This window comes from Lycium barbarum, chromosome 12 (assembly GCF_019175385.1).
Source record: "Lycium barbarum isolate Lr01 chromosome 12, ASM1917538v2, whole genome shotgun sequence".
In the NCBI taxonomy this organism is placed as follows: Eukaryota; Viridiplantae; Streptophyta; class Magnoliopsida; order Solanales; family Solanaceae; genus Lycium; species Lycium barbarum.
In genome coordinates this window covers 101,790,609-101,817,110 of record NC_083348.1, presented here as the reverse complement: position 1 = coordinate 101,817,110, position 26,502 = coordinate 101,790,609, and the positions used below count along the sequence as shown (strand labels likewise).

The 26,502-nt window shown below is 37.0% G+C and overlaps 2 protein-coding genes across 3 annotated transcripts; both read left to right on the top strand.

Moving 5' to 3' along the window:
• The first annotated feature begins 7,638 nt into the window (after positions 1-7,638).
• Positions 7,639-12,459, top strand: LOC132623490 (DNA-directed RNA polymerase V subunit 7-like). 2 transcript variants are annotated; one of them, XM_060338253.1, is made up of 2 exons: positions 7,639-7,794; positions 11,778-12,459. In XM_060338253.1, exon 2 carries the CDS (start codon positions 11,788-11,790, stop codon positions 12,328-12,330), a length of 543 nt encoding a protein of 180 aa, XP_060194236.1. In that variant the 5' UTR covers positions 7,639-7,794; positions 11,778-11,787; the 3' UTR covers positions 12,331-12,459. The 2 variants fall into 2 exon arrangements, with proteins under 2 accessions (XP_060194236.1, XP_060194235.1); XM_060338252.1 differs by lacking the exon at positions 7,639-7,794 and adding an exon at positions 9,465-10,301.
• A 1,594-nt stretch (positions 12,460-14,053) lies between these two features.
• Positions 14,054-25,541, top strand: LOC132624740 (uncharacterized). Its single transcript, XM_060339469.1, has 2 exons — positions 14,054-14,948; positions 25,471-25,541. Exons 1-2 carry the CDS (start codon positions 14,054-14,056, stop codon positions 25,539-25,541), a joined length of 966 nt encoding a protein of 321 aa, XP_060195452.1.
• Positions 25,542-26,502: the final 961 nt, after the last annotated feature.

The window sequence follows — 26,502 nt, the reverse complement described above, 5'->3', positions numbered from 1 at the left end:
TGGAACGATACGGAGAAATAGTTTCAATGTTCATAGGTAGAAGAATAAATATTATTCTTTAATATAAACGCATATTACAAGTTATTGTATTGTTCACAACTTTTTCCTCCACTTTATAAAATTCACTAAAAAGTATTCACCTTTTTAACTGGATATGTATGTTATTAAATTAGTTATTGAAAAAAAAATGCAATCGAACTTGATCATGATTTTTTTTTTTTTTTTTAAAGCAAGCAATCTATCAATACAACTGAAAAAATATTGTCTAATAGGCAACACGTAACACTAGTTTCAATCTTTATAACTTATTCAAATGTTACGAACTTCTGTCTCATAGATAAATTAACTTATGCTTACATTACAATAAGGACTTATGTCTAATGGACAATATAAGTAGACGTTTGAACATGAACTTAGAAATCATGATTTGGATTGAGGTTGAAATTTAGTTGTGGAAACTAGATTAGTTTGCCTTTAGACCTCTATGCTGTATGAATGTTGAAAGCACAGAAATTAGTCTCCTCCCTTCCTTTGCGATGTCTGCTTTTTGTGTAGCTAACAGGCACTCTCTGTTAGATACAATGCCTTTAGGACAATTTAACCATCTGGACATCATGTTTGAACTAATGGTCCTAAAATCTAAACCTCATCATGCCTAATAGAACAACTCTGCCAAGAATCATCCTGTTTTTTATAATAAAATCTCTACTATCTGGAAGGTGTTTAAATGAATGATTACTTACTATCATGCCTATTTAGGATTTAATTCATCCTTCCTTATTGACGTAGCTAAGGCTAGTAAAACTTGTTCAGCAGTCTGAATTTATGTCATGCTCGATATGATTAAACTTCAAGAGATCAGATGCCCCTTAGTAAACTAGATGGCCTAGCCCCGTGCTGTGCACGGGCCCAACACTTTAGATTATAGTGCATCTATGTGTATGTAGTTGTCTTTGAATAGTGATTATATATATATACACTATATATTATGTTCAAAACACGATTAATATAACATTATAATTTGTGCTTCGTATCTAAAATTTTATTATATTAATGTTTGCTATGAATACAAAATCGGAAAATTTATTAATATTTTTTAAAAGAGAAAACTTATTTAAAAGGAAACTATTTTTCTCTCTTTGAGATAAAATAATAGCAATATTTAAGCATCAGTTGATACTTTTAATTTTAATTCGATTAATTTAAAGGTGTAAAATACTTGTTATTTTTTATTAAATTTTGATTTGGATAATTCTAATTCAAATTATTAAATTAATTTTATATGTTTAAAACGAAACAAAGTAGAAATTGATTTTCTATTTAAACGACGAAATAGTATTTTTTAATTTTTGGTAAATATTCTCGGTTTAGCTCATTTTACTTGTCATGTTGTCTTTTGCATGTTTTTTTAAGAAAACGTCGATTAGAATTATAATTTGACGAATTTACCTTATTCATTAGTTGATCTCTATTTGATATATTTTTTTTCACGACATTAATCTCTTTTCACATTATTCTATCTTATTTTAAAATATAAATATTTTAAGTATATTATTTTAGTGAACATAACAAATAAATGACATGGCGGAATAGCAAATACAATAGTTTAATATTTAGATTAGATCTCAGGCTAATATAAAAAAAGAAAGAAAACTGTATGGTTTGACTACTTAACTTTTTGAAGAAAAACAGTTTCATTTGCTCCCACTAATGGATTGATACGCACGTGGCAATGAATCCATCATTATTGACTTAATTAGATACTTTGGAAATTAGTGTTTACTACGAATACAAAGTCTGCTCTTTTTTTTTGACATTATTTTTTTTAATATGGGGTTCACTTTTTTTTTTTGATATTGCTTGATTTTGTTAATATGAGGTCCATTTTTTATATTGCTTGGTGTTGTTTAGTATGGGGCTCATCCTTTTGAACATTATTAGTTTGCACTATTTTTATGCATATAATATATATATATACATACTATGTTAAAAACACGATTAATATAACATTGTAGTTTGTGCTCCGCATATAAAACTTTATTATATTAGTGTTTGCTACGAATACAAAGTCTGCACGATTTTTTTTTTGACATTGTTTGTTTTTTAATATGGGATTCACTTTTTTTTTATATTGCTTGATTTTGTTAATATGGGGTCCACTTTTTTTTTCCCGTGAGTTTGGAGATAGTGGGTTCCGCTTTTTTTACTTTTTTTTTAATGTTCAAAACACAATTAATATAACATTGTACTTTGTATTCCGTATCTAAAACTTTATTATATTAGTGTTTGCTACGAATACAAAGTCTACACGTTTTTTTTTTTTTTGACATTGTTTGTTTTTTTAATATGGGATTCACTTTTTTTTATATTGCTTGATTTTGTTAATATGGGGTCCACTTTTTTTTCCTTGTGAGTTTGGAGATGGTGGGTTCCACTTTTTTTTTTTTTTTTTTTAATATTGGTTGGTTTGTGTTTAATATGGGACCACACTTTTTTTTTTTAAATATTGGTTGGTTTGTGTTTAATATGTGGGCCCACAATTAACATTATAGTTTGTGCTCCGTATCTAAAACTTTATTATTAGTGTTTGCTATAAATACAAAGTCTGCACGTTTTTTTTTGACATTGTTTATTTTTTTAATATGGGATTCACTTTTTTTTTATATTGCTTGATTTTGTTAATATGAGGCCCAGTTTTTTTTCCCCGTGAGTTTGAAGATGGTGGGTTCCACTTTTTTTTTTTTTAATATTCAAAATACGATTAATATAACATTGTAGTTTGTGCTCCGTATCTAAAATTTTATTATATTAGTGTTTGCTACGAATACAAGTCTGCACGTTTTTATTTTTGACATTGTTTTTTTTTTAATATGGGATTGACTTTTTTTTTTTATATTGCTTGATTTTGTTAATATAGGGTCCACTTTTTTTTTTCTCCGTGAGTTTGGAGATGGTGGGTTCCACTTTATTATATTAGTGTTTGCTACGAATACAAAGTCTGCACAATTTTTTTTTTTTGACATTGTTTGTTTTTTTAATATGGGATTCACTTTTTCTTATATTGCTTGATTTTATTAATATGAGGTCCACTTTATTTTTCCCCTTGAGTTTGAAGATGGTGGGTTCCACTTTTTTTACTTTTTTTTTTAATATTATTTGGTTTGTGTTTAATATGGGGATCACACTTTTTTTTTTAATATTGGTTAGTTTGTGTTTAATATGCGGGCCCACAATTAACATTGTAGTTTGTGCTCCGTATCTAAAACTTTATTATATTAGTGTTTGCTACGAATACAAAGTCTGCACGTTTTTTTTTTACATTGTTTGTCTTTTTAATATGGGATTCACTTTTTTTTATGTTGCTTGATTTTGTTAATATGGGGCCCACTTTTTTTTCCTCGTGAGTTTGGAGATGGCGGGTTCCACCTTTTTTTACTTTTTTTTTAATGTTCAAAACACGATTAATATAACATTATAGTTTGTGCTCCGTATCTAAAACTTTATTATATTAGTGTTTGCTACGAATACAAAGTCTGCACGTTTTTTTTTACATTGTTTGTTTTTTTAATATGGGATTCACATTATTTTATATTGCTTGATTTTGTTAATATGGGGTTCACTTTTTTTTTTCTCCGTGAATTTGGAGATGGTGGGTTTCACTTTTTTTTTAATATTGGTTGGCTTGTGTTTAATATGTGGGCCCACAATTTTTTTGGGCCACAAACGGGCGACGAAAAAGTGCACCATCTGTTTTTTTTTTTTTTGACATTGTTTGTTTTTTTAATATGGGATTCACTTTTTTTTATATTGCTTGATTTTGTTAATATGTGATCCACTTTTTTTTTTCCCCTTGAGTTTGGAGATGGTGGGTTCCACTTTTTTTTTTTTTTTTTTTTAATATTGGTTAGTTTGTGTTTAATATGTGGGCCCACAATTAATATTGTAGTTTGTGCTCCGTATCTAAAACTTTATTATATTAGTGTTTGCTACGAATACAAAGTTTGCCCCTTTTTTTTGACATTGTTTGTTTTTTTAATATGGGATTCACTTTTTTTTATGTTGCTTGATTTTGTTAATATGGGGCCCACTTTTTTTTCCTCGTGAGTTTGGAGATGGCGGGTTCCACCTTTTTTTACTTTTTTTTTTAATGTTCAAAACACGATTAATATAACATTATAGTTTGTGCTCCGTATCTAAAACTTTATTATATTAGTGTTTGCTACGAATACAAAGTCTGCACGTTTTTTTTTTACATTGTTTGTTTTTTTAATATGGGATTCACATTATTTTATATTGCTTGATTTTGTTAATATGGGGTTCACTTTTTTTTTTTCTCCGTGAATTTGGAGATGGTGGGTTTCACTTTTTTTACTTTTTTTTTTTTAAATATTGATTGGCTTGTGTTTAATATGGGGACTACACCTTTTTTTTTTTAATATTGGTTGGTTTGTGTTTAATATGTGGGCCCATAATTTTTTTGGACCCACAAACGGACGACGAAAAAGTGCACCATCCGGTGCTTCTAATATAGTAGAAATTAATATTGGTTGGTTTGTGTTTAATATGGGGACTACACTTTTTTTTTTTTAATATTGGTTGATTTGTGTTTAATATGTGAGCCCATAATTTTTTTGGACCCACAAACGGACGACGAAAAAGTGCACCATCCAGTGCTTCTAATATAGTAGAAATATTGCTGAAATAAGTCCCGGTTTACTTATGCGCTAAAATGAACTACAAGCATGTTGTGTATGTGTTTTTTGTTTGGTTTGGGATGGCTGGGGCCTGAGCATGACTCTGCGGGTCAACTGCGGGTCAAATTGTGGAGTCATGGGATTGGGAAAGCTCAAAGGAGAGCCTGTTAGGAGTAGGGGTAACTGTTCGGATTCGGCATTTTTAAAGTTCGAGTTCGACAATTCAATAATTGATAATTAAATTAGATATCAAATATCAAATCGAAAAAGTTCGATACCATTACTTCAGGAGCCATGAGTCATGATGGAATTATTCAGTAGACATTGGTGAGCATAGGATATAGAGGTTTGTCTTGAAGCTAAAAGAATCTTATTTGTGTTTCTTTCAGTATATGTCACACCACTTGAAATAGGCGACCCTGCGGAATCTAATTGGGACAATATGTTTGAAGTTGGACAAGCCCAAATACCTTCTAGCTTTTTCTTGGCATTTTTTTTGTGCGGAATGCCCTTCAAAGACACTAGTCTTTAATTTTTGCCCCTCAAATTTGAAATCTTTAATTTTTTAACGTCGCCTAAAAACCCATAGGTTTTAGGTTCGAAGCCGCGCGCAATCAAATGTTAAAAAAAATTTTGCAAGACAGAGGTTTGTAGCAAAATTAGGCTTATTCAAGCAGAGGTTTGTCTTAAGGCAAACTTTTACCCAAAATTAGGCCTTTTGCTACAAACCTCTGTCTTGTGATTTTTTTTTTTTTTTTTACTAAGCCGAGGTTCGAACCCAGAACCTCGGGGTATTAAGCAAAGGGCAAAAATTAACGACCAACAATTTCAGGGGCAAAAATTAAAGACCAGTGCCTTTGAAGGGCAATCGTGCAAATTGGACATTGTATTTTTTGCGCAGATTGACCTTCAAAGGCAATGGTCTTTAATTTTTATCCTTCAAATTGCTAGTCTGTAATTATTGCCCTTCGCCTAATACCCCGAGGTTTAGGGTTCGAACTCCGGCTCAGTAAAAAAATATTTCGCAAGGCAGAGTTTCATAACAAAATTAGGCCTATTCAAACAAAAGTTATGCCTTAAGTTTTGCAAAATTCTAGCTGAGTAATTTTTTTTTTTTTTTTTTGCGTTATGCCTGAAGGCAAAACTCTGCCTTAAGTAGAGTTTGCAGTCAAATTCTGTCTTAAGGTAAAATTTGAAACTCTGCCTGATAAGGTAGAATTTGTAATCAAACTCTGCCTTGCGATTTTTTTTTAAATTTTTAACTGAACGGGGGTTCGATCGCTGAACCCAAATTTTTTATGTGAAGGGCAAAAATTAAAGACCAGCAATTTGAGGGGCAAAAATTAGAGATCACCCCCGAATAGGGACAATCGTGCAAATTGCCCGTGGACATTAAGGAAGTGGCTTAGTGAGGTTAAAAACGGAGCCTAAATATCATGGGTCATTTGCACATTACCCTTCAAAGGCACTGGTCTTTAATTTTTGCTTTACGCTAAAAATTTCTTGATTTCGGATTTGAGGGCTCAATCAATTTTTTTTTTTTTAAAAAAATCGCAAGGCAGAGTTGTTTTGCCTTCTAGTGAAGGCAAAATTCTGCCTTAACTTCAGGCATAAGGCAAAACTCTACCTTAAAGCAATTCTTTTTTTGACTTAGTTGGAATTTTATAAACCTCTGCTTGATTTAACTTTTGCCCGAATAGGCCTAACTTTGCTACAAATTTCTGCCTTCCTATTTTTTTTAATATTTGACTAAGCGGGGGTTGGAACCCAGAACCCATGGATTTTAGGCGAAGGGAAAAAAATTAAAGATTTTAAATTTGAGGGGCAAAAATTAAAGACCAGTGCCTTTGAAGGGCATTCCGCGCCAAAAAACAATTTTTTGTGCAGAGTGCTCTTCAAAGGCACTGGTGTTTAATTTTTGCCCCTTTCGCCTAATACCATGAGTTTTGGGGTTCGAACCCCGACTCAGTAAAAAAAAAAAAAGACAACTTCGGAAGGTAGAATTTTGTAGTAAAATTAAGCCTGTTCGAGCCAAAGTTAGGCCTTAACACAGAGTTTTACCTTCAGATATAAGACAAAACTCTCCCATGTCTGAAGGCAAAACTCTCTTGATCAGGCAAAAATTTTGCAAGCAAATCTCTACCTTTCCAATTCAAATTCTACCTTGTAATTTTTTTTTTAATTTCTAACTGAGTAGAAGTTCGAATCCGAAACCAAAAGATTCTAGCTAAAGACAAAAATGAAAGACCACCAATTTAATGGACAAAAATTAAAGACCACCCCAAAATAAGGGCATTCCTGCGTATTACCCAAAAAAAAATAAAATGAAATATCATTTGATTGGCTTGAACTGGACAATTCCCTCAGTCCACTTCTTCGTTTAAAGTCCACCAACCCACTTTTGCTCGACCGTCACTTACACTTTTGTCCCTATTTTGTTGGTCTTTAATTTTTATCCCACATAATTTTTTCGCGCATAAGTTTATATTTTTATATTATAATATTAAAAAAAGAAAAGGAACAAATATACCCCTGTACTATGAAAAATGATTTTAATATACTCTTCATTATACTTTCGGTTCAAATATACACTTGTCGTTATACAATTGGTTTAATAAAGCCCTCCTTCGTTACAATTGTCCAAGGTAGCATAGGGTAAGGAAATTTTAGTGGTGAAAGAACAAATAGAGGGGAGGGGTGAAATGAATTTAGGGTGCTGAGGTGACATGCCATGTGACATTCATCTCATTAAATGTCTGTGCTACGTAAGATTTAATGTCCACCTTAGACAATTTTAACAGAGGAGAGATATATTTGAACTAATAATATAACGATAAAGGTATATTTGGACTCAAATTATAACGAGGGGTATATTTGAAGCAATGATATAACAACAAAGCCATATTTGTACAGCAAGTATACCGAAGGGTATATTTTAGCACATTTCTCGCAGTACTGGGGTTTATTTGTCCCTTTTCCGTATCAAAAACTAGCCGGCAAAAATTAAAGTGCAGTCCATTTGAAGGACAAACCGTGCAATTTCTTCATAACTTGCTTCGCCGGCGAACTTCTCCGATATCTTTTCCGGCGACTCCAAGTTGTAAGTTCTTTTTTTTCTCTCAGTATCTCGTCATACAAAACCCTAATTCCTTTTCCCCAAATACTAGAATAGAGTAAGAAATGTGAGCTGTTTTCTTATTTACTACTTCTTATTTCATAATGCAAATTTGTTGCATGTTATGTTATGACATTTGTTTATACAAGACCAACAACATTCTCATGAAATAGGGGAAAATATAAGACTTTTACTTCCTATTTTCAATTTTTAGTAGTTGCCATCAAAGTCATAAACTTGAAATTGTTTACTAAATCTTTCCACTTAGTCAAGCTGCGGTATGTTTTACTCCCTCCGTCCCAATTTGTGTGACACTATTTGACTTGACACAAAGTTTAAAAAAGAAAAAGAAACTTTTGAAATTTGTGTTATAAAACAAACTTTAGTTATTTGTGTGATCGACTAAAAAGGAAAGCGTGCCACATAAATTGGGTCAAAGTGAGTAACTTTTTCCCCCCTGTTTGGATGGTGGTTTCCCGTGTTTCATTAATGTATGGTTCTCTATGAAACCATGTTTGTTTTCATTGTTCTTAAAATTATGTGGTATGGTGTTGTAAACTCGTGGTTCATCCCATGGTTATATAACCATGAAAAGTCCCAATTTTTGTAACCACGGATTTGGTGATTTTTCCGTGGTTACATATTTCATTTCTCCATTATACCCCACCCTCCACCATCCACCATCCACCATCCACCATCCACCCCACCCCACCCCCACGCTACCACTCACCCCTGCCCCACCCTCCACCATCCACCCCACCCTACCACTCACGCCCACCTCACCCCCGCCACTCACTCCCACCACACCTTCACCCTACCACCCACCCCACCCCCACTCCCAACTACCCCACTCCTCTGCCACCCACCCCCACCTCACCACCCCCTAACCCCACCCCACAACCACTCACCCCCACCTACCACCCACTATCCCCACCCTCATCCCCCAACCACCCACTCCTCCACCACCGCTACCTACTACCCCTCACCACCACCCACCCCCACCCCCACCTTACCACCCACTACCCCACCTTCATCCCACAACCACCCACCTCACACCACCCACCCCTCCACCACTCCCACTCACTACCTACTTATTTTTTAAAGTTCCTGTTTTGTTCTTTACTTGAGTTTTATTAATATATATAAACTAATTTCTAATTAAGAGTTAAGGGTATTTTAGTAAACTTACAAGTTATTATACAGTACCATACAGTCAAAACAAACAATACAAATGTTATTAAACCACAACAAATGATACAGTCTATCCAAACATTGTGTTCATTAATACAGTACAATACAATACAACACCATACTGTACCATACCATACTGTACATTAATGAACCACGTGAAACAACCATCCAAACAGAGGGATCATTGGTCTTTAATTATAGAGAGAAAAAACAGCATTGCTCGTTACTTCGTTATAAAGGCCTTGATAAAAAAATGTAGAATCTGGATTTTGTGTTTTTTCCTGGCACTGAGTGAAGCATGAGTCAGTTGTATTTGGTATGGCAAAAATAAAAAATAAAAAATTCCATAGCAAATTCATTTTCCATTTTTGGTTATGTTGAGCTATGGAAACTGTTTCATTTTGTAAATGTCAGAACTCTTACGTCTATAGTTTAAATTTGCACTTAGACATAATTGTCAACCTTTAGCGCTCAAAAGTATTTTAAATTAGCACTTAGACATTATTGTCAGCTTTTAGTGCTCAAAACTATCACTTATTGTATTCTCCTTATAGCCTACACTACTTGTGTGATTGCTACTTATCACCTACTTTTTGTTTATTGCATGCACCTCGACTAATTCCATGGGTTACTTGCTACCTCCCACCAGCACAGATACCGGGTAACTATGTCCAAGAAAGCTTGGACATATGGGAAGAAATCACCTATTGTCTTTTGCGAAGGGTGCTTATCACTTACTTCTATTACCAGCCAAAAGTTACAAAATGATAGTACGACAAGATTAAATATTTATCTGAAAACATTTTACTCATGCCAAATAGATATGAAGCATCGAAATAACCCATAGATGAACCTTACTAGCTGCAATTCCTTGTTGTGCTCAGATTTGTCGAAACCCTATGCATCATTGGCAGAATGCTTTCCCTCTCAAGCAATTTGTTCACCTCCTTATGTGATGCTACTGTATTCTTCAAAATATTTATGACCCTATGTTTATTTGAAGCTGGTTGTAGGATAATCCAGCCTTAAATACATACCATCTGCTTCTGGGACTTGTAAGTTCATCTTGTAATGGCTGTGCAACTGAGCACTTGCTTAGTTCTAAGCTGGTTCCACCATTAAGTTTCTATCTTTTAGGGTCCAAATCTCTTTCCACCTGTTTTAAAACTATTTTTTCTTTCCTCATCCTTAACTCGCTGCATCCGAGAATGTACGGAGGTGGTGCAACTCAGTTTCCAACAATCTCACATGCTCCCGAACTTTAACAACAACAGAAGACCCGGTGTAATCCCACAAGTGAGGTCTGGGCATTCTCCCGAACTTTCTGGTGTTTAATTCTTCACTTTCTCTCATGTCATGGGCCTTCTCCATTGATTTTGAGTACCATGGAGTTCTGCAGGGCTGCATGGGCTATATATGCTATATTTAATTCATGTATTTTGGTCTATGTTCCAAATAAAAAAAAAAAGAGGATATTAGGCCATGTTCAAAGTTATGTTTTATTAAATCTTGAGAATTTCTTACTGGTACTTACGCATTTTGTTTATTTCTGTAACCTATAATAGCAACATGGCTTGGGGAAGTAGTGATGGTGTTTAAAGTTCTACAATACTATGCCTCAGTCCCAACAAATGGCGGTCGGCTATATGAACTCTTATTAATCTTGTTACTACCTTTAAACTCGCCACATGCCAATGTTATGCAAATACAAATTAAAAGTACTAGAAGTTCCTATATTTTTTAAATGTATAAATCTTGTTAACCACTCCTAGAAACAAAAGACGTAGCATAATAGTTTTAACTTGTCTTAAATATTCTCAACTAATAGGTATAGACAATATAAATTATTTTTCTTCCATGGCGACGGTATAATCAAACCTAATTTAGTCGTCAATCAATTGATTGTGATGTAAAAGGTGATACGATCAAGTGACTAAGTCGAGAGATTACTTACTATTGAATGGGGCTCTGTAAGCCCTTTTGTTCTTGTATTCAGCTTACTAGGATAATTGATCTGTATACTGGTTTATTGGCTAGAGTCATATTTCATTGTTTATGACACTAAGCAGTTAGGATTCAGGTTATTTCTTACACTCTTTACAACCAATTGTAGGCTGTTAGTTGTTGCTTTCTTTGTGGAGGTTTGATTAATGTAAGACCTGATTTTTCTTGTCATTTCACTTGATTAATAAAATAAATCTCACAGGAGTGAACTTTAAAACAAATGATAGAGTAGATGGAGAATGAGTTGAACCACACTTTATTCATATGTTAAATGAAGAATATATAGGAATTGACTCAACAACAAATCCTAAAGTGATACAACAACTAATCCCATTAAAGTCTCAATAGCTATGACTAAATATCAGAATATTTAAGAAAGGAAGTGTACAAGCAGATTACTACGGAACAGCTTAAAATTAATCATGTGTACTCTTCTATGTTGATGTTTCAAGCCAATCTTTGCAACTTATTTGAGGGAGAGATGGCTGATACTGCAAGTTAAGAACCCAGCATGCAAATCCTTATTTAATGTACCATTGGTCTCTTGCGGCTTCCTACCCAGTACCTCTTACACCTTAACAATGTTTTCAGGGATTACAAATCTTTTCCTGATTAATTTCAGTAAATGTGCTCTGCATTTCTTGTGGTTGTGTTATATGAATTTCAGAACATTTTCTTGAACTTTCATACAAGCATTGCTTTGACTGCATGGTATCTTTTTAATGCCCCGCATTTCCTTTGGTAATTGCCCACTCTGTTTTGATTTGTGACAGGTCATCCGAAATGTATTTGGAATCTCAGTTGTCATGGAATGTGATAATCCCTGCTGAGAACCTTAATGTTGAAGGCTTAATGCTTCAGAAGGCAATTGTTGTTCGCCTCTTGGAAGACTTTGCTTCCAAGAAGGCTTCAAAAAATCTTGGTTACTTTATGGCTGTCACAACATTGGAGAAGATTGGGGAAGGGAGAGTTCGAGAACACACTGGTGACGTGCTTTTCCCTGTGGAATTCAGCTGTGTTACCTTCAAGATATTCCGTGGAGAGATCTTGGAAGGGGTTGTTGACAAGATCTTGAAGCACGGTGTCTTTCTGAGATGTGGCCCCACCACCAAGGTATACCTCTCTCATCAGAAGATGTCGGACTATAAGTATGTGCCTGGAGAAAATCCCATCTTTATGAATGAGAAGATGTCAAGAATTGAGAAAGACACTGTGGTGCGTTTCATTGTGGTTGGAGCAAGGTATGTGGAGGCGGAGAAGGAAGTCCAAGCAGTTGTGAGCTTGGAGGGTGATTACCTTGGACCCATCTCACAAAGTTCTGTTTAGATTTAGGTTACTCGCCATGATTGGCTCATTTTGGACATAGACCAATGACATGTAAAGCTAACTTCTGTAGCTATATCTGTGTTTAGTACTGTTTTGGATTGAATGTGAATTTACTGTTTATGTTGTTGACCCTCTCTGAAGTGCCTGTCTTACTCATTTGGCTCCTTAAGCCCTCAAGTCATTATGTAAATGCTTTAAGGCATAGCAATGTCTTCGCAGATACTTTTACTTGTTAGGTGATAAGTATGTTTCTCATTCTGAGTCATCTTCATTACGGTTTCTTGATGGGTTGCCGGTTCTGTTTTCATGGTTGAATAAATTCAGTATCTTCTGGATGTATCTACTTTGAATTGGGAGATAAACTCACACAAGATTATGATTTCTTTTTCACTTGTGAAGGTTGTGATAGTGGCATTAAATCAGTGGGTGTTCGGGTATATACTGTATTCTGGTGTTGGGCTGGCTGATCAGTGAACATATATTGCTGTTGGACTCATTTTACGTGGGATTTGTTCATACTTTATGTTGATTAAGCGCATTGAAGAAGACAGAGCATATTAATACTATGCAAAAAAGAGTTCTGGCTGTGGTACTTGTTTGACGTTGTGCTTGTATACTGTTTGCTATAGCTGTTTTGGAAAGGAATCTGTCTCCACCTATCAACCATAACATCTAGCTAAAGTTGAGTCGGTTCATGTACTGTTCAAAGTTATTTTTTGAGTTTTCCATTTTTGTCATTGATGCAAGGTTGAAGGTGTAACTCAACTTATCACTTTTCTGAAGGACTAACTAACATAATTTCAAGTTAGAATAATCCAATTCATTCATCTTTGTCTATCTTTAAAAAAAAAAAAAATTGTTTTTTCAAGTTTCCGTTAGCAATTTGCCATTCATCCAAGGGATGTACGACTGCTAATGTTTCTTTCTAGTAACTTCGGGCTCGCTCAATTGTTTCAATTTTAATACAAACGCATATTAGCAACACCTAATCGAAAGAAATTGGAGAAATAGATTCAATGTTGTCTTTTAGGGATATCCAATAAAATTGTAACGATACACAGAAACAATTTCAACATTCAAAGATAGAAGAAAATATATCTTTAATATGAATGCATATTACAAGTTATTTATTAGTTAATTGTTCACAAACTTTTTCCTCCAGCTTATAAAGAGTCATTCTTATTGATAGATTATGTAAATATTTTGTAATCTCTTATTTAGGTTAGAATATTTTGTAATATTTTATACTCTCCTATTTTAGGTTAGAATATTTTTGTATATTAACCAATTCAAGGAATGAAAGGAAACTACGGAAAATAATTCTTACATGGTATCAACAGTCTAGGGTTTTCTTTTTTTCCCTCTCCTCTCTCCTCTCCGCTGCCCTAGCTCCGTCGCGCCTGCCACCCTTTTTTCCGCCACCATGTCCGACTCAAAATCATCCTCCCACCCCGCTTTCGCCGTCTCCAACATCCGTAATCACATTCCTGTGGTTCTTGAAATGGAGAATGCACAATACGGTACATAGGCGGAATTGTTTAAAATCCACGCCAAATCCCATAGGGTCATACACCATATCATCGCACCGGAGAAAGGGAAGCAGGTAGCCCCTCCCTCCGATGACGACAAAGAACTTTGGTCGACCCTTGATGCGACTGTGCTCCAGTGGATTTATTCCACGATTTCGAATGACCTCCTTGCTACTATTCTTGAACCTGGAGCAATGGCCATGGAAGCCTGGGATCGCTTGCGTGACATCTTCCAAGACCATCAAAACTCCCGTGCCGTTATGCTCGAACAAGAGTTTTCCACAACTAGGATGGAAGACTTCCCGAACACGTCTGCGTATTGTCAAAGGCTCAAGAGCATCTTCGATCAGTTAAAAAATGTGGGGGCTTCGGTTTCCAATTCCCGCCTTGTTCTTCAGCTTGTTTCGGGTCTCACCGACGCATTCAAGGGTGTGGGAATGCAGATTCGCCACAGCAAACCATTTCCTCCTTTCACCGAGGCGCGCTCATCAATCGTTCTGGAGGAACGAGAACAGGCGATGCAGACGGTCCACTCTACTCCTTCGGCGATGGTGGCTGCCACAGGTGGCGAGGGTTCGACTTCTATTTTTGATAATACTCACTCGTCTGGTCATGCTGTGACTAACAGGGGAAAAAATAACAACAACAAAGGCCGCAATTCTGGCCGTCGGAACGGCGCTGGCCGTGGAAACGGTGGCGGCAAAGGCAGCCGTGGCGGCAGCCGTGGTCACAGTGACGGAAATTCCCAGCCACCGCCAGGCAGCTGGCTGCGTCACCCGTCTCCTCACCCGTGGCAGCTTCCAAATTATGCTTGGAGATGGATGCCACAATGGGCCGTGCCACCTTGCCCGTATCCGTCAACTTGGCCGACGTCTTCGCAAGGCCCCTCGGCCAAACAGCCGGGAATTCTCGGCCCTACTCCCCAGCCTCCGCAGCAGGCATTTGCTGCTGCCCCGTACCAGCAGATGTATGCCCCATCTTATGCTCCAACGGACATCGAATCAGCAATGCATACGATGACTATGAATCCTCCGGACCAGAAGTGGTACATGAACACCGGTGCCAAATCTCACATGACATCCACGAATGGTAATCTCTCGTCTTATTCTAATTTGAGCAATCATCATCATGGTATTGTTGTTGGTAATGGTCATTCAATTCCAATTCACGGTTGTGGTCATACTCATTTGCCTCCCCCAAACCCTCCTTTATCGTTGAAAAATGTCCTTCACGCCCCAAAACTCATTAAAAATTTAATCTTTGTTAGAAAGTTCACTACTGATAACTCTGTGACTGTTAATTTTGATCCATATGGGTTTTCTGTGAAAGATTTTCAGACGGGGATGCCACTAATGAGATGTGAGAGCCAGGGCGATCTATATCCCATCACCACCACCATCACAAACACAGCCAATTCTCCATCCACCTTTGCTGCTTTGTCTTCTTCTCTTTGGCATGATCGTTTGGGTCACCCGGGAGCGTCAGTTTTGAATTCTCTTAGGATCAATAAAAGCATTGAATGTAATAATTCTAGTTGCTCTAATATTTGTCGTTCTTGCGTGCTTGGAAAACATATTAAGTTGCCTTTTGTTCCGTCTAATTCGAACACGTGTATGCCTTTTGATATTATTCATAGTGATTTATAGACTTCTCCTGTCTTAAGTTCCATGGGTTATCGATATTATGTTCTTTTCTTGGATGATTTCTCAAAATATTTGTGGACTTTTCCCTTAGCTAGGAAATCTGATGTCTTTGCTAAGTTCTTAGAATTTCGGGCCCATGTTCGAACGCATTTTGAACGAGAAATAAAAAATGTCCAATGTGATAATGGGAAAGAATATGAGAATAATGATTTTTGGCGTCTTTGTGAGTCGAATGGGATGTCTTTCGTCTTTCTTGTCCTCATACGTCCTCAAAAAATGGGAAGGCCGAAAGGAAGATTCGGTCTATCAATAATGTCGTGCGGACTCTTCTTGCCCACGCTTCTCTTCCACCTTCCTTTTGGCATCATGCATTGCAAATGGAAACTTACCGACTCAATATTTTACCAAGCAAGTTATTGAACCATAAGTCTCCCCTCCATGCTCTATATCAAAAGGAACCTATGTACTCTCACCTTCGGGTTTTTGGGTGTTTGTGCTACCCTCTTTTCCCGTCAACTACAATTCATAAGTTGCAGGCCCGGTCTACACCTTGTGTATTTTTGGGGTACCTATCAAACCATAGAGGCTACAAATGCTATGACTTATCATCACATAAGATCATCCTTAGTCGTCATGTTATTTTTGATGAGACTCGGTTTCCCTTTGCTAACTTTCCTACTCCTCAATCCCATACATACGATTTTTTGGATGAAGGGATCTCCCCTTATATTTTTCATCACCTCCAAAAATCTGGACCTGCCCCCTCCCCGCCCTCTGCCCAGCCGAGCAGTCTTTCTCCACTGCCTCCCGTCACCACTGCTGGCCCCACGGTGCGGCAGCCCCAGCTGGTCCCCCCCCGTATTTCTCTATGCTCCGCCACTCCTCTTGCTGCACCGCCTATCGTGCAGGCTGCCCACCAGGCCCCTAGCCCGACTGCCAGCCCCCTTCCTCATGCCACTATCCAGCCGCCTATCCCCACTCCCCGTCCCACCATGGTCACCCGCAGCCAACGAGGTATTGTCAAGCCTAAACGTCAGTTTAACTTACATACCTCGGTTACGAAATCTCCTCTACCTCGTAACCCATTGGCCGCTCTTCGTGACCCGAATTGGAAAATGGATATGAATGATGAATTTGATGCTCTTGTTACGAATAAGACGCGGGATTTGGTCCCCCGTCCACCTAATGTTAATGTTATTCGTTCTATGTGGATTTTTACTCATAAGGAAAAGTCTAATGGTGATTTTGAGAGGCATAAAGCCCAACTTGTAGGTGATGGCAAAACTCAGCAGGTTGGCATTGACTGTGGTGAGACGTTCAGTCCGGTGGTGAAACCGGCAACTATTCGCACTATTCTTAGTCTTTCTTTGTCAAAGCATTGGCCTATACATCAACTGGATGTGAAGAATGCTTTTCTTCACGGTGAGCTCAAGGAAACTGTGTATATGCATCAACCTATGGGTTTTCGGGATCGCACACATCCTGATTATGTTTACCTATTGCGTAAGTCTCTCTATGGGCTTAAGCAGGCTCCACGTGCTAGGTATAGACGATTTGTAGATTTTGTGTTTTTCATTGGCTTCTCTAATAGCAGGTCTGATAATTCTTTGTTCATCTACCATACGGGGACTGAAATGGCATACATTTTACTATATATTGATGATATTATACTCACTGCATCCTCAGACGCTCTCCGTCGTTCCATCATGGATAGTGTCATACCCCATTTTAACCTCCTAATTATAAATGTGGTGCACAACACACCCATAAGTAGGACTCTACTAGACACGATGTAAATTCTTCAAAAATGCCCCAGTGTTGAGTTATGGAGACACTGGGGATGTAGAAAGGAATATGAGATTGTGAAAAGAGTAGATTTAGCGGAGTTTTAGCAGAGGATGTGAAAGAGAAATTAACCTACGTAGCACACGTTTGTGCACATAGGCGAAATAGAGTTCGAGAGTAGATCCGTGACCTTTGCTTATGAGTTTGATATTCCTCTTTAGCATATTTGCCCCAGTTCACTGCGTAAGATAAAGTTCCACGTTGTGCTGTGTCTCTGCAGGTTGTACTTTCTGCCAAAACTGAAATTTATGTCAAAATTATAAAGAGTGTAAAATTATAAAGAGTGTAAAATGATAGTAAATATGTGTGTGGGAATGAAAATGAAGCCGTGTGGCCAATGCTGTCTCTGGTTGTCTTCAGGGACTTGAATGAATGTGTGATGCGTATGCTGAGGATGCAATAATATCTCTAGTTGCAGTTGAAGATGATAGTGATAAGGCCTCCGGCTGTCTTCCGGGACTCGACGATAAATGATATCTGCGAAATTTAAGGTAAATTCGTTAAAGTAGGTAAAGTAGATGATGAAATAAAGAAATAAAGCAAGGAGTAAAGTAAGTGTATAGCCGTTTGGCTTATGCAGATGAGGCCGTATATCCATGCGATGTCTCCGGTTGTCTTCGGGGACTTAATGATGGGTCTCCGGTTGTTTTCGGGGACTTGATGCTATGTCTCCGGTTGTCTTCGGGGACTTGATGATATGTCTCCGGTTGTCTTCGGGGACTCGATGATATGTCTCCGGTTGTCTTCGGGGACTCGATGATATGTCTCCGGTTGTCTTCGGGGACTTGATGCTATGCCTTCGGTTGTCTTCGGAGACTTGATGATATGTCTCCGGTTGTCTTCGGGGACTTGATGCTATGCCTCCGGTTGTCTTCGGGGACTTGATGCTATGTCTCCGGTTGTCTTCGGGGACTTGATGATGTGCCTCCGGTTGTCTTCGGGGACTTGATGATATGTCTCCGGTTATTTTCGAGGACATGATGCATATGCCGTGTGAGGCATTTAAAGAAATGATATCCTATTAAAGGCGGACGAGCCTAAAATGTCCTATTAAAGGCGGACGATCCTAAAGTTGTCCTATTAAAGGCGGACGAGCCTAAACTGTCCTATTAAAGGCGGACGATCCTAAAGTGTCCTATTAAAGGCGAACGAGCCTAAAGTGTCCTATTAAAGGCGGACGAGCCTAATTGTCCTATTAAAGGCGGACGAGCCTAAAGTGTTGTGCGTTTGTGAACAATGATATTGTCCCTTTGCGGGGCATTTGAAAATCAGTAGTGCATATGCAATGCGATGCTTTTTGAAAAAATGATGTCCTATTAAAGGCGGACGAGCCTAAAATGTATAGTTATCCTCGGGGTGTGATATTGATGCCTCCAGCGGTCTTGGGAGATGCCTTCAGCTGTCTTTGGAAACTTAACAATGATTTCTTGCAAAGTTCAGAGTAAAATGGTTAAAGCTGGTAAAGTATATGATAAAATAATTGATAAAGTATGGAGTAAAGTGGTGGAATAGCCGTCTGGCTTATGATGTTGATGGTATCGTGACAGGTCAAATTCAGGACACGTAAACCTGATTTAATTTGCCTTCAATCTCGTCAACCTACAAAAACAGGTATATAAAGTCATAAAATTATTGTGATAAAAATAAAATAAATTAAAAGATAAAGTTGGAAGTAAAGCCGTATGGCTTTTGAGGCGAGGCCACAATGGGCCAAAGGATGCTTTTCTGCCATGATTGATAGACTTGACTGTTGATCTCGCGCTTTTAGGTTCCTGCACTCAAAGAAAAATTCTTAGTTTGGGAGGGGGAAGTTGATTCGTGTTGACTCAAAGCTTGACTTTGTTGGTGCTCCGTTCGTCTTGTTTTTTTGGATCTTGAGATCTCCGTTCAAGCCTCGGTAGATGAACAGTAGTGAAAATGATTGAAAGAAAGTGTTTCATTTAAAAAGTGTATATGTAAGTGTATATATAAGGAAAGATATATATGTAAGTATATGTATATAAGGAAATATATATGTGTAAATATATGTATGTAAGTTGTAAAATATTTCTGCCAACTTCAGATTGTGACACTTCTAAAGTAATTGGTCTATAATACTTCCTATCTGGTAGCCTCAATCTTGTCGATGTCCAACCGTTCTTTTGTCTATATATATTTTCAAAATATGCCCCAGTTTTGGGTTCAGAAGGGTATGTTAAATTTATGTTGTGGTGTGACCGAACCTTGTATAGGTTGCCTACGCATCCCTCCAAGGGAATCAGGTCGGAACGTAGTTCGTAAGGTTCATAAAATATGGTTTGAGAATTTAATAAAGGGACCGAACCCGATGTGGATTGCCTACGTATCCCACCAAGGGAATCAGGTCAGCGTAGTTCTGTTGTGTAAATGGTAAAAGGTTTGTTGGTTTTCTACCTAATTATGACTAACCCGTATGTTGAAAGTCTACGAATCCCGCCAAAGGAATCAAGTCATGTGTAATTCTCCTTACATAAGGACTTCTGATTTTATGTTATAATGCAACTGAACCCCGTAAATGGCTAAACGGTAAAAGGTTTGTTGGATCTGTATGTTGATAGTATACGAATCCCGCCGAGGGAATCAGGCCCTGTGTGGTTCTTTGTGTAATGATTTTTTTTAGATTTTCTGTTATAGCGCAACCGAACCCTATGTAGGCTGCCTACGTATCCCGCCCCGGGAATCAGGTCGGAACGTAGTTCGTAACGCATGCAAAATGGGAAAAATTCTAACCTAGTATGACCGAGTTCCTATGTGGGCTGCCTACGTATCCACCAAGGAATCAGGTCAAGCGTAGTTCGTACTGTTGTTAAAGGAAGGGTTGCAAACTAGGCTGTCTAACCTAATATTGTCTTTCAATGTCTTCTTGACTTGCTAGCTTTCAAGCTTATGTCATCACCTATCGGCTATTTCAATTTCTTTCGAATGGAATCTTGTCTTGTCCCCTAGTTTTTTTTTGTTACTCTCTCAGGATGTATGTTGTCTTCATCTCATGTCATAATCTTAGAGTTGGCAGATTTGATAAATAAAGTACAAATAGCAATAGATGATTAAGGAAAATCGGAAATGCATTTATAGATTTTGCAATTAAGTTTCAAAAGATGAGGCAAAGCAACAAAAGTCTTGAGCATGATTCAAACCTCAATTTTAAAATCGTGTTATTTCAAAAGTTTTCTATATGTTCAAACTACCAAGACTCCTGGAGTAAGAATCCAATTCTTCAAAGTCTCTCCTGGTTTGGCATCCCGGATGGTCAGTGTCTTGGTGTCGACACGAATCAACTCTTTTTGGGGATATAAGAACATAAAAATGCAAAATGATGTCAGTCCCATAACATAGAGTCAAGTAGGTAAAGTCATGATCACATAGAGTCAAGTAAGTCATGTAGCAAATAATTTGTCAAATAAAGTCAAACAAATTGTCAAACAAATGTAAACGATTATATCAAAAAAAATAATAACGCGTCCTAATATGCATGTGACCTCTTTGTGCCAGAGGTAGGCCTAACGTTTGTTTGAAGGGTAAAGTGTGCCATAATACGTCATCCCATTGCTTTGATTGATTAAACAAATTCTATTTCCCCAAAATAAAGTACAAAAGTAGTGTAATATTTATTACATGTCATATGAGTACAACATAAAGTGTTTCCTAATCTAAGTAAAGTAAATACAATTTCCTATGTCTAAATTTAAGCTCTGTTTTGTGATGTCATTGATCTTCGTCATTCATTGTACTCCAATGTAAATGCATACCTGTCATAGAAACGTTAGTCATTCCCTCCCTCCTAAAGTTTAATTAATTAGAGCAAATAGTCAATATTTAGGCACAGTTATCCTTCAAACGTGCATATAAAGTATGATTATTGTCGCTTGGGGTCGTGAACCCGCTTGGACGTTTGGGTAAAGTCATCTAATGGGCTTAATACACCAAGGGTATTAAACCTCCTAGGTCATGAAAAGTATGCTCCTAATAAAGGTGTTGGTTTAGCTCTATCTTAGGCTGACTAAGAGTTGTTTTCCTATGACACAAGGTTCCCCCAAGAGGACAACTTGGGAGTGGAAAGTCTGTGGCCGTCGACTGCACCGCCGATCGACTAAATCCACAAGATCAATCCAACTAAAGGGGTAATTTAGTAGTGAACGGGCGCGAACCGCGAAGCCGTTTTAAGTGTGTGACTATGTGTGAGTTTTCCAGAAGTGGAGGAAATATGAACGGAATGACAGTTTTATCAAAACAGTAACACATAAACAGTTTATATCAAATAAACAGTTTATATCAAGCAAACAATTAATAGCATGTAAAAACAGTTAACAAATGATAAAGTAATTTCAAATAAGCACACAAAGCCTATTTAAACTAAGTCTGTTATGGTTAGAACCTAAATAATCCCCAGCGGAGTCGCCAAGCTGTCATACCCCATTTTAACCGGGTTAAAGTAGAAGTATGACGTATCGGAGATTCCTGTTTTTGTTGGTTTTAAAGGAGTCGCCACCTAATTATTTATGGTGAATTAGGACACCTAAAGTTTATTAAAGTTATATTTAAAGTTAGCTCTGTTTAAGGTCTGCGAAATTTAAAGATTCTAAGTAAGGGTTCAATTAGTCTAAAGGGAAGGTATTATGCATCCTTTAAGACCCATTAACAATGGTTAACCGACCGGACTTGCGAATAGTTAGGCTAAGTGTAAATATTATAGAAAAAGAAAATAGTTTTATAAGTATTGCTAAAGTTATAGATAGACATATAAGTAGGTTATTTAAAATAAGACTTGTAGAAAAATAATAATTTGTATAAAAGAGCTTAGTTGTAAATAAACTGAAGAAAACGCAAGATGGTGCAATGTTTCATAAATATTTGGAGAAAACAAATTACGCTGACTAACAAATTAAAACAGTTGTTTGTAAGATTAATTTTAGTAAACGTTTAAAAGGTTTTATAGAAAGACAATTAGTTCAATATAAACTGTGCAAAGGTTGTTTTAACAAATACGTGTTTCAAATATTGGAAAGGAGCTAAAGTAAAATGGTTATCCACGAAAACTAGTTCGTTTTTCTTATTTCTCAAAACAAGCTGACGTCAATGTGTAAAGTTATATGATGCTTCGGAAGCATATCTTTCTTTCTAACTAAAAAAATGCCAAATAGGCTACGAGGAACAGTTAAACTTCGTTTAATTTAAGACCTAAATTTGCTATTGAGACACCCTAATATAAATAGGCTCGGTCAAAAATGAGCAATTAAGTATTTATCACAATCACACAGCTAGATAAAATGTTAGTCACACCGAACACAAACAAGCGTTAGAGAATGAAAATAAGATGACTAAAGCCACATTTGTCTCCCATAGAAGAGTAAAGTTTTCAATGGTTTGCCGTTTGGCTAACCACTCTCTTTGTTTTTTTTTTGTTCGGATGAAGGTCGAGGGAATGAGAGCCGAATAGCAAGACGCATGCAAAGTTCAAATGCCGTATAGTCTCAAAATGAGACTGTTCGGATAATAAGTCTTTATGAAGACTCCATTGCGCTCCGAGGTGTACATGTAAAAAGAAAAGATAAAGATTAGCATAAAATTATCATATGATAAACTCAACAGATTTGACTAGAACGCGTATGAAAGAAATTAATCTTGACGATACTATGAAACAGCAGCTTATAAATAGGCTAAAGCTCCAACTTAAAGCCGATTCATACCAAACAAAAGGGCTGCTGCCGTTAAAACAGCAGCTGAAACATATATTTCTCACCAAGCCACATTCCCAAAATAAGAGTGTATATCAATCATTAGTCTCAAAGTTTAGTGATTAAACTTAACTATTTCAATCGGCATTTTCGACAGAAAAGGATTAAGGGAGCATACACTACGATTCATGAGCAAGAAAAAAAAATATATCTTGTCACTTAATCTCAGATAAACTTTTCTGTGAACAAAGGCAACTCCATCTTAAGTAGTCATGAACAAATTAGATCTGTCAGGTCAGGACGAATAGAAATACCAACAGCTAAAACTAATCCATCCATAATAAAAGAAACTGGATTCTTCGTAGAGCTTCGCCCAACCAAGAGTAGACAGTTCACGCAACAAGGACCAAACTCATTCATGGGAAAATAAAAAAAATACTGAATAAACAGGAAGGACTCGAAAGAGTTAGCACTCAAAAGTTCTTTAAAATAAAAATATAGAGATGAGGAGGATCTGCTCATCACAATACTCAAAGTTTGGAGGCATGGTTCAGCTATTATAAACTAAGATGAGGCATGAATGCAAGTAAAGGTTCACAAAGCAAAATTCCTCTCGCGAGGGTCCTGTCCAATATTTCGACAGAAGTCATCTAGGCAAGCAAATAGACCAGATCAGCAGACTCCTTTAAAATCGCTATAGACTGTGTTTAAACCAATTCAGGATTCATGCACTTTCCTTTTTTTTTTTGAACAGTTTCAACATTCAGAACTTAGAGAGGGATGTATGTTGGTTCACCAAACAATTTGATGATTCCTAAACACAAGACAATAACATTTAAGCGCATATGGTTTCGACCAGAACTGGGCATACAGTGCAACTATATATATTTAGCCCCTGCATTTTATCACATATGACTGAACATAATTTTAACAGACACAATTGGATTAAACTTTGGACTGAACAGACTCATGGTTAATTAGTTAATCATATAAATCATATTTCAAACCAAAGAAGATCACAAACTTAACAAGATGACTCAAGATGTTGATTAGGACCCGAAACACAGATTCCATAACCAGCAGATTGTTTATCTAAGCTAATTCGTAACTTAATCAAAGATATGGAAATGACCTATTAGAATCTACAATGCTAATCTTCCAGTACATATAAGGCTAAACAACAACAATGTGATGAAGTTAAACAAAACCAGCCTTATGAAACTAAGAACATCGCAAATAACCACAAACGCCAAACACCAAACACTACCAGCAATCAAAATGTAATTGACTGAAATGTCGAGGCAGTAACTAAGGATCATTTAAAGGGGAAATTTCAGTCTGTAGCATTCTTATTAACCTAGATTGAGCTTAAATAATCATGTGTCATTATGTTTCCTCTAAATTGCTAAGAAAAGAGCTGAAACTTAACTAATTATTCATAATAGATCCCTTTGATCCCAACTACTTGGAGTACACACTAGGACAATAATTTATGCCTGAAACTCATGTTTATACTGATATTATTCAAAAAAACATAATGAGGACCAATATTCCACTAAACGGCAGAGGCATACTGAACTAACACCAAACATGAACTAAACCAACAACCAGCATATCGATATAGTAAAACAGGAATTAAAACGTGCATGAATACGCCTAAACTAGCAACTAAAACAGATAATCTGACTGAAATAGGAAGAGGAGTTAACATAAATATGAATACCAGTAATTCAGTACATATAACCATTTCATCGTATCTAACCCAAGCAGATACATACATATCGGTGTATATTACTTGAACAAATAGAGTAAAAGAGAGGCAGTGCCGACCTGCTTCAATCGTATACACAATATACCCCAAATATACACATTAGGGTTTGTATATCAGGTGTATGTTGAATGTATACCTTCTTCTTGCTTTGGTATCCCCAGTATATCCTATATATATTCGACTTTTAAGTAAGTTCTAAGTCATGTGAATTCGGTCTGAGCATCCAAACCACAGTGTACATCTTTTAAATTCCTTTTAGCGATTGTTATTCTATCCTAACAGCATCCAAACATCAAACAAATAACGCGACGACAAAGAACTTCATAACCACTAAGCATATAGCAGAATAAGCTAAAATCTTAAACAAACAGAAATTAAAGATTACGAGTGATAAATGTATCGAAATTTACCTGTTTTGCGCGCAATGAACTGGGATGTCGAAGTCGCGAATCTACGCTCGAACACGAGCGAACCGAACCTCACTCGAATATATTCGAATATTTGTGTCGTGGCCGAAGTCCACCAAGACAGAAATGAATATTTGATAGTCTTAAAGTTGGAATGATAATCAAGTAAAATCTAAGGATTTATGGGGAAATTTGAAAAGACCGAAACTTGTGTTTGTGATTATCCGGTCTGTTCTTGCTTGTTTTTGTTAGGTTTTTGCTCCCAAAATCCCCTCAAAACACTGAATCCTCTTCCCTTAAAACACTCTAATCAGATCCTCTAAAAATACTCAAGAAATCTCCGCCCCTCAATACTGAAAATTCCCTCTCCCTTTATAGAGTGAGGAGAGAGAGGAGCGGGGGAACAGGGGAAGTGGAGAGGAACGTGATGCGTGGGGGGACAACAGTGAGTGGAGGGAGCGTGAGGCGTGAGAGAGAGACGAAAGGGAAGGAGAGAGAGAGAGGTGAAAGGAAAGAGACGTTGGGGAGGGGCGGCTGAAGTGGAGAAAAGGAAAAGGGAGGAGAGATAGGGAATTAGGGTAGAAATAAGGGGGTTGGGCCGGATCGGGTCGGGTGAAAAAATGGAATTGGGCTGGTCCGTTGTTGGGCTGGTCTGTTGTTGGCTGAATTAGTTAAAGTGTGGGCTTTTAATTTAATAACTGGTATAATATACACTATGTGGAGACAATTAATAATTAATATGTAGAAAAAAAATGAGGATTTAACAAAATGTTGTCTTGTAATTAATTTAACGAATCCAAACCCGAAGATGAAACGATGACGAACATTTAAAATTTGTGATAAAGTAATGCTCGTAATGTTAAAAAAAATAAAAGTAGCGATATTAATAGTAGTAGCAATAAATAGTAATAAAGTATTTAGCTCGTCAATAATTTAGAAGCCTGAGTAAATAAAATTCAAATAAAGGAGGGACAAAATTGGGTGTCAACAGATAGGCTTGGTTCCGAATTTGCTATGAAGGATTTAGGTCCTTTGAATTATTTTCTTGGCATTGTTGTGACCCGTCACAAGGGGGGGGGGGGGGGGGGATGTTCCTCTCTCAACGTAAGTATGCCGAGGAAATCATTGATCGCGCGGGTATGTCATCTTGCAAGCCCTCTCTCACTCCGGCTGACACAAAACCGAAGGTCAGTGCTACTTCGGGTGCTCCTTATGAGGATCCCACTCATTATCGTAGTCTCACAGGTGCTCTTCAGTATCTCACTTTCACGAGACTCGATATTT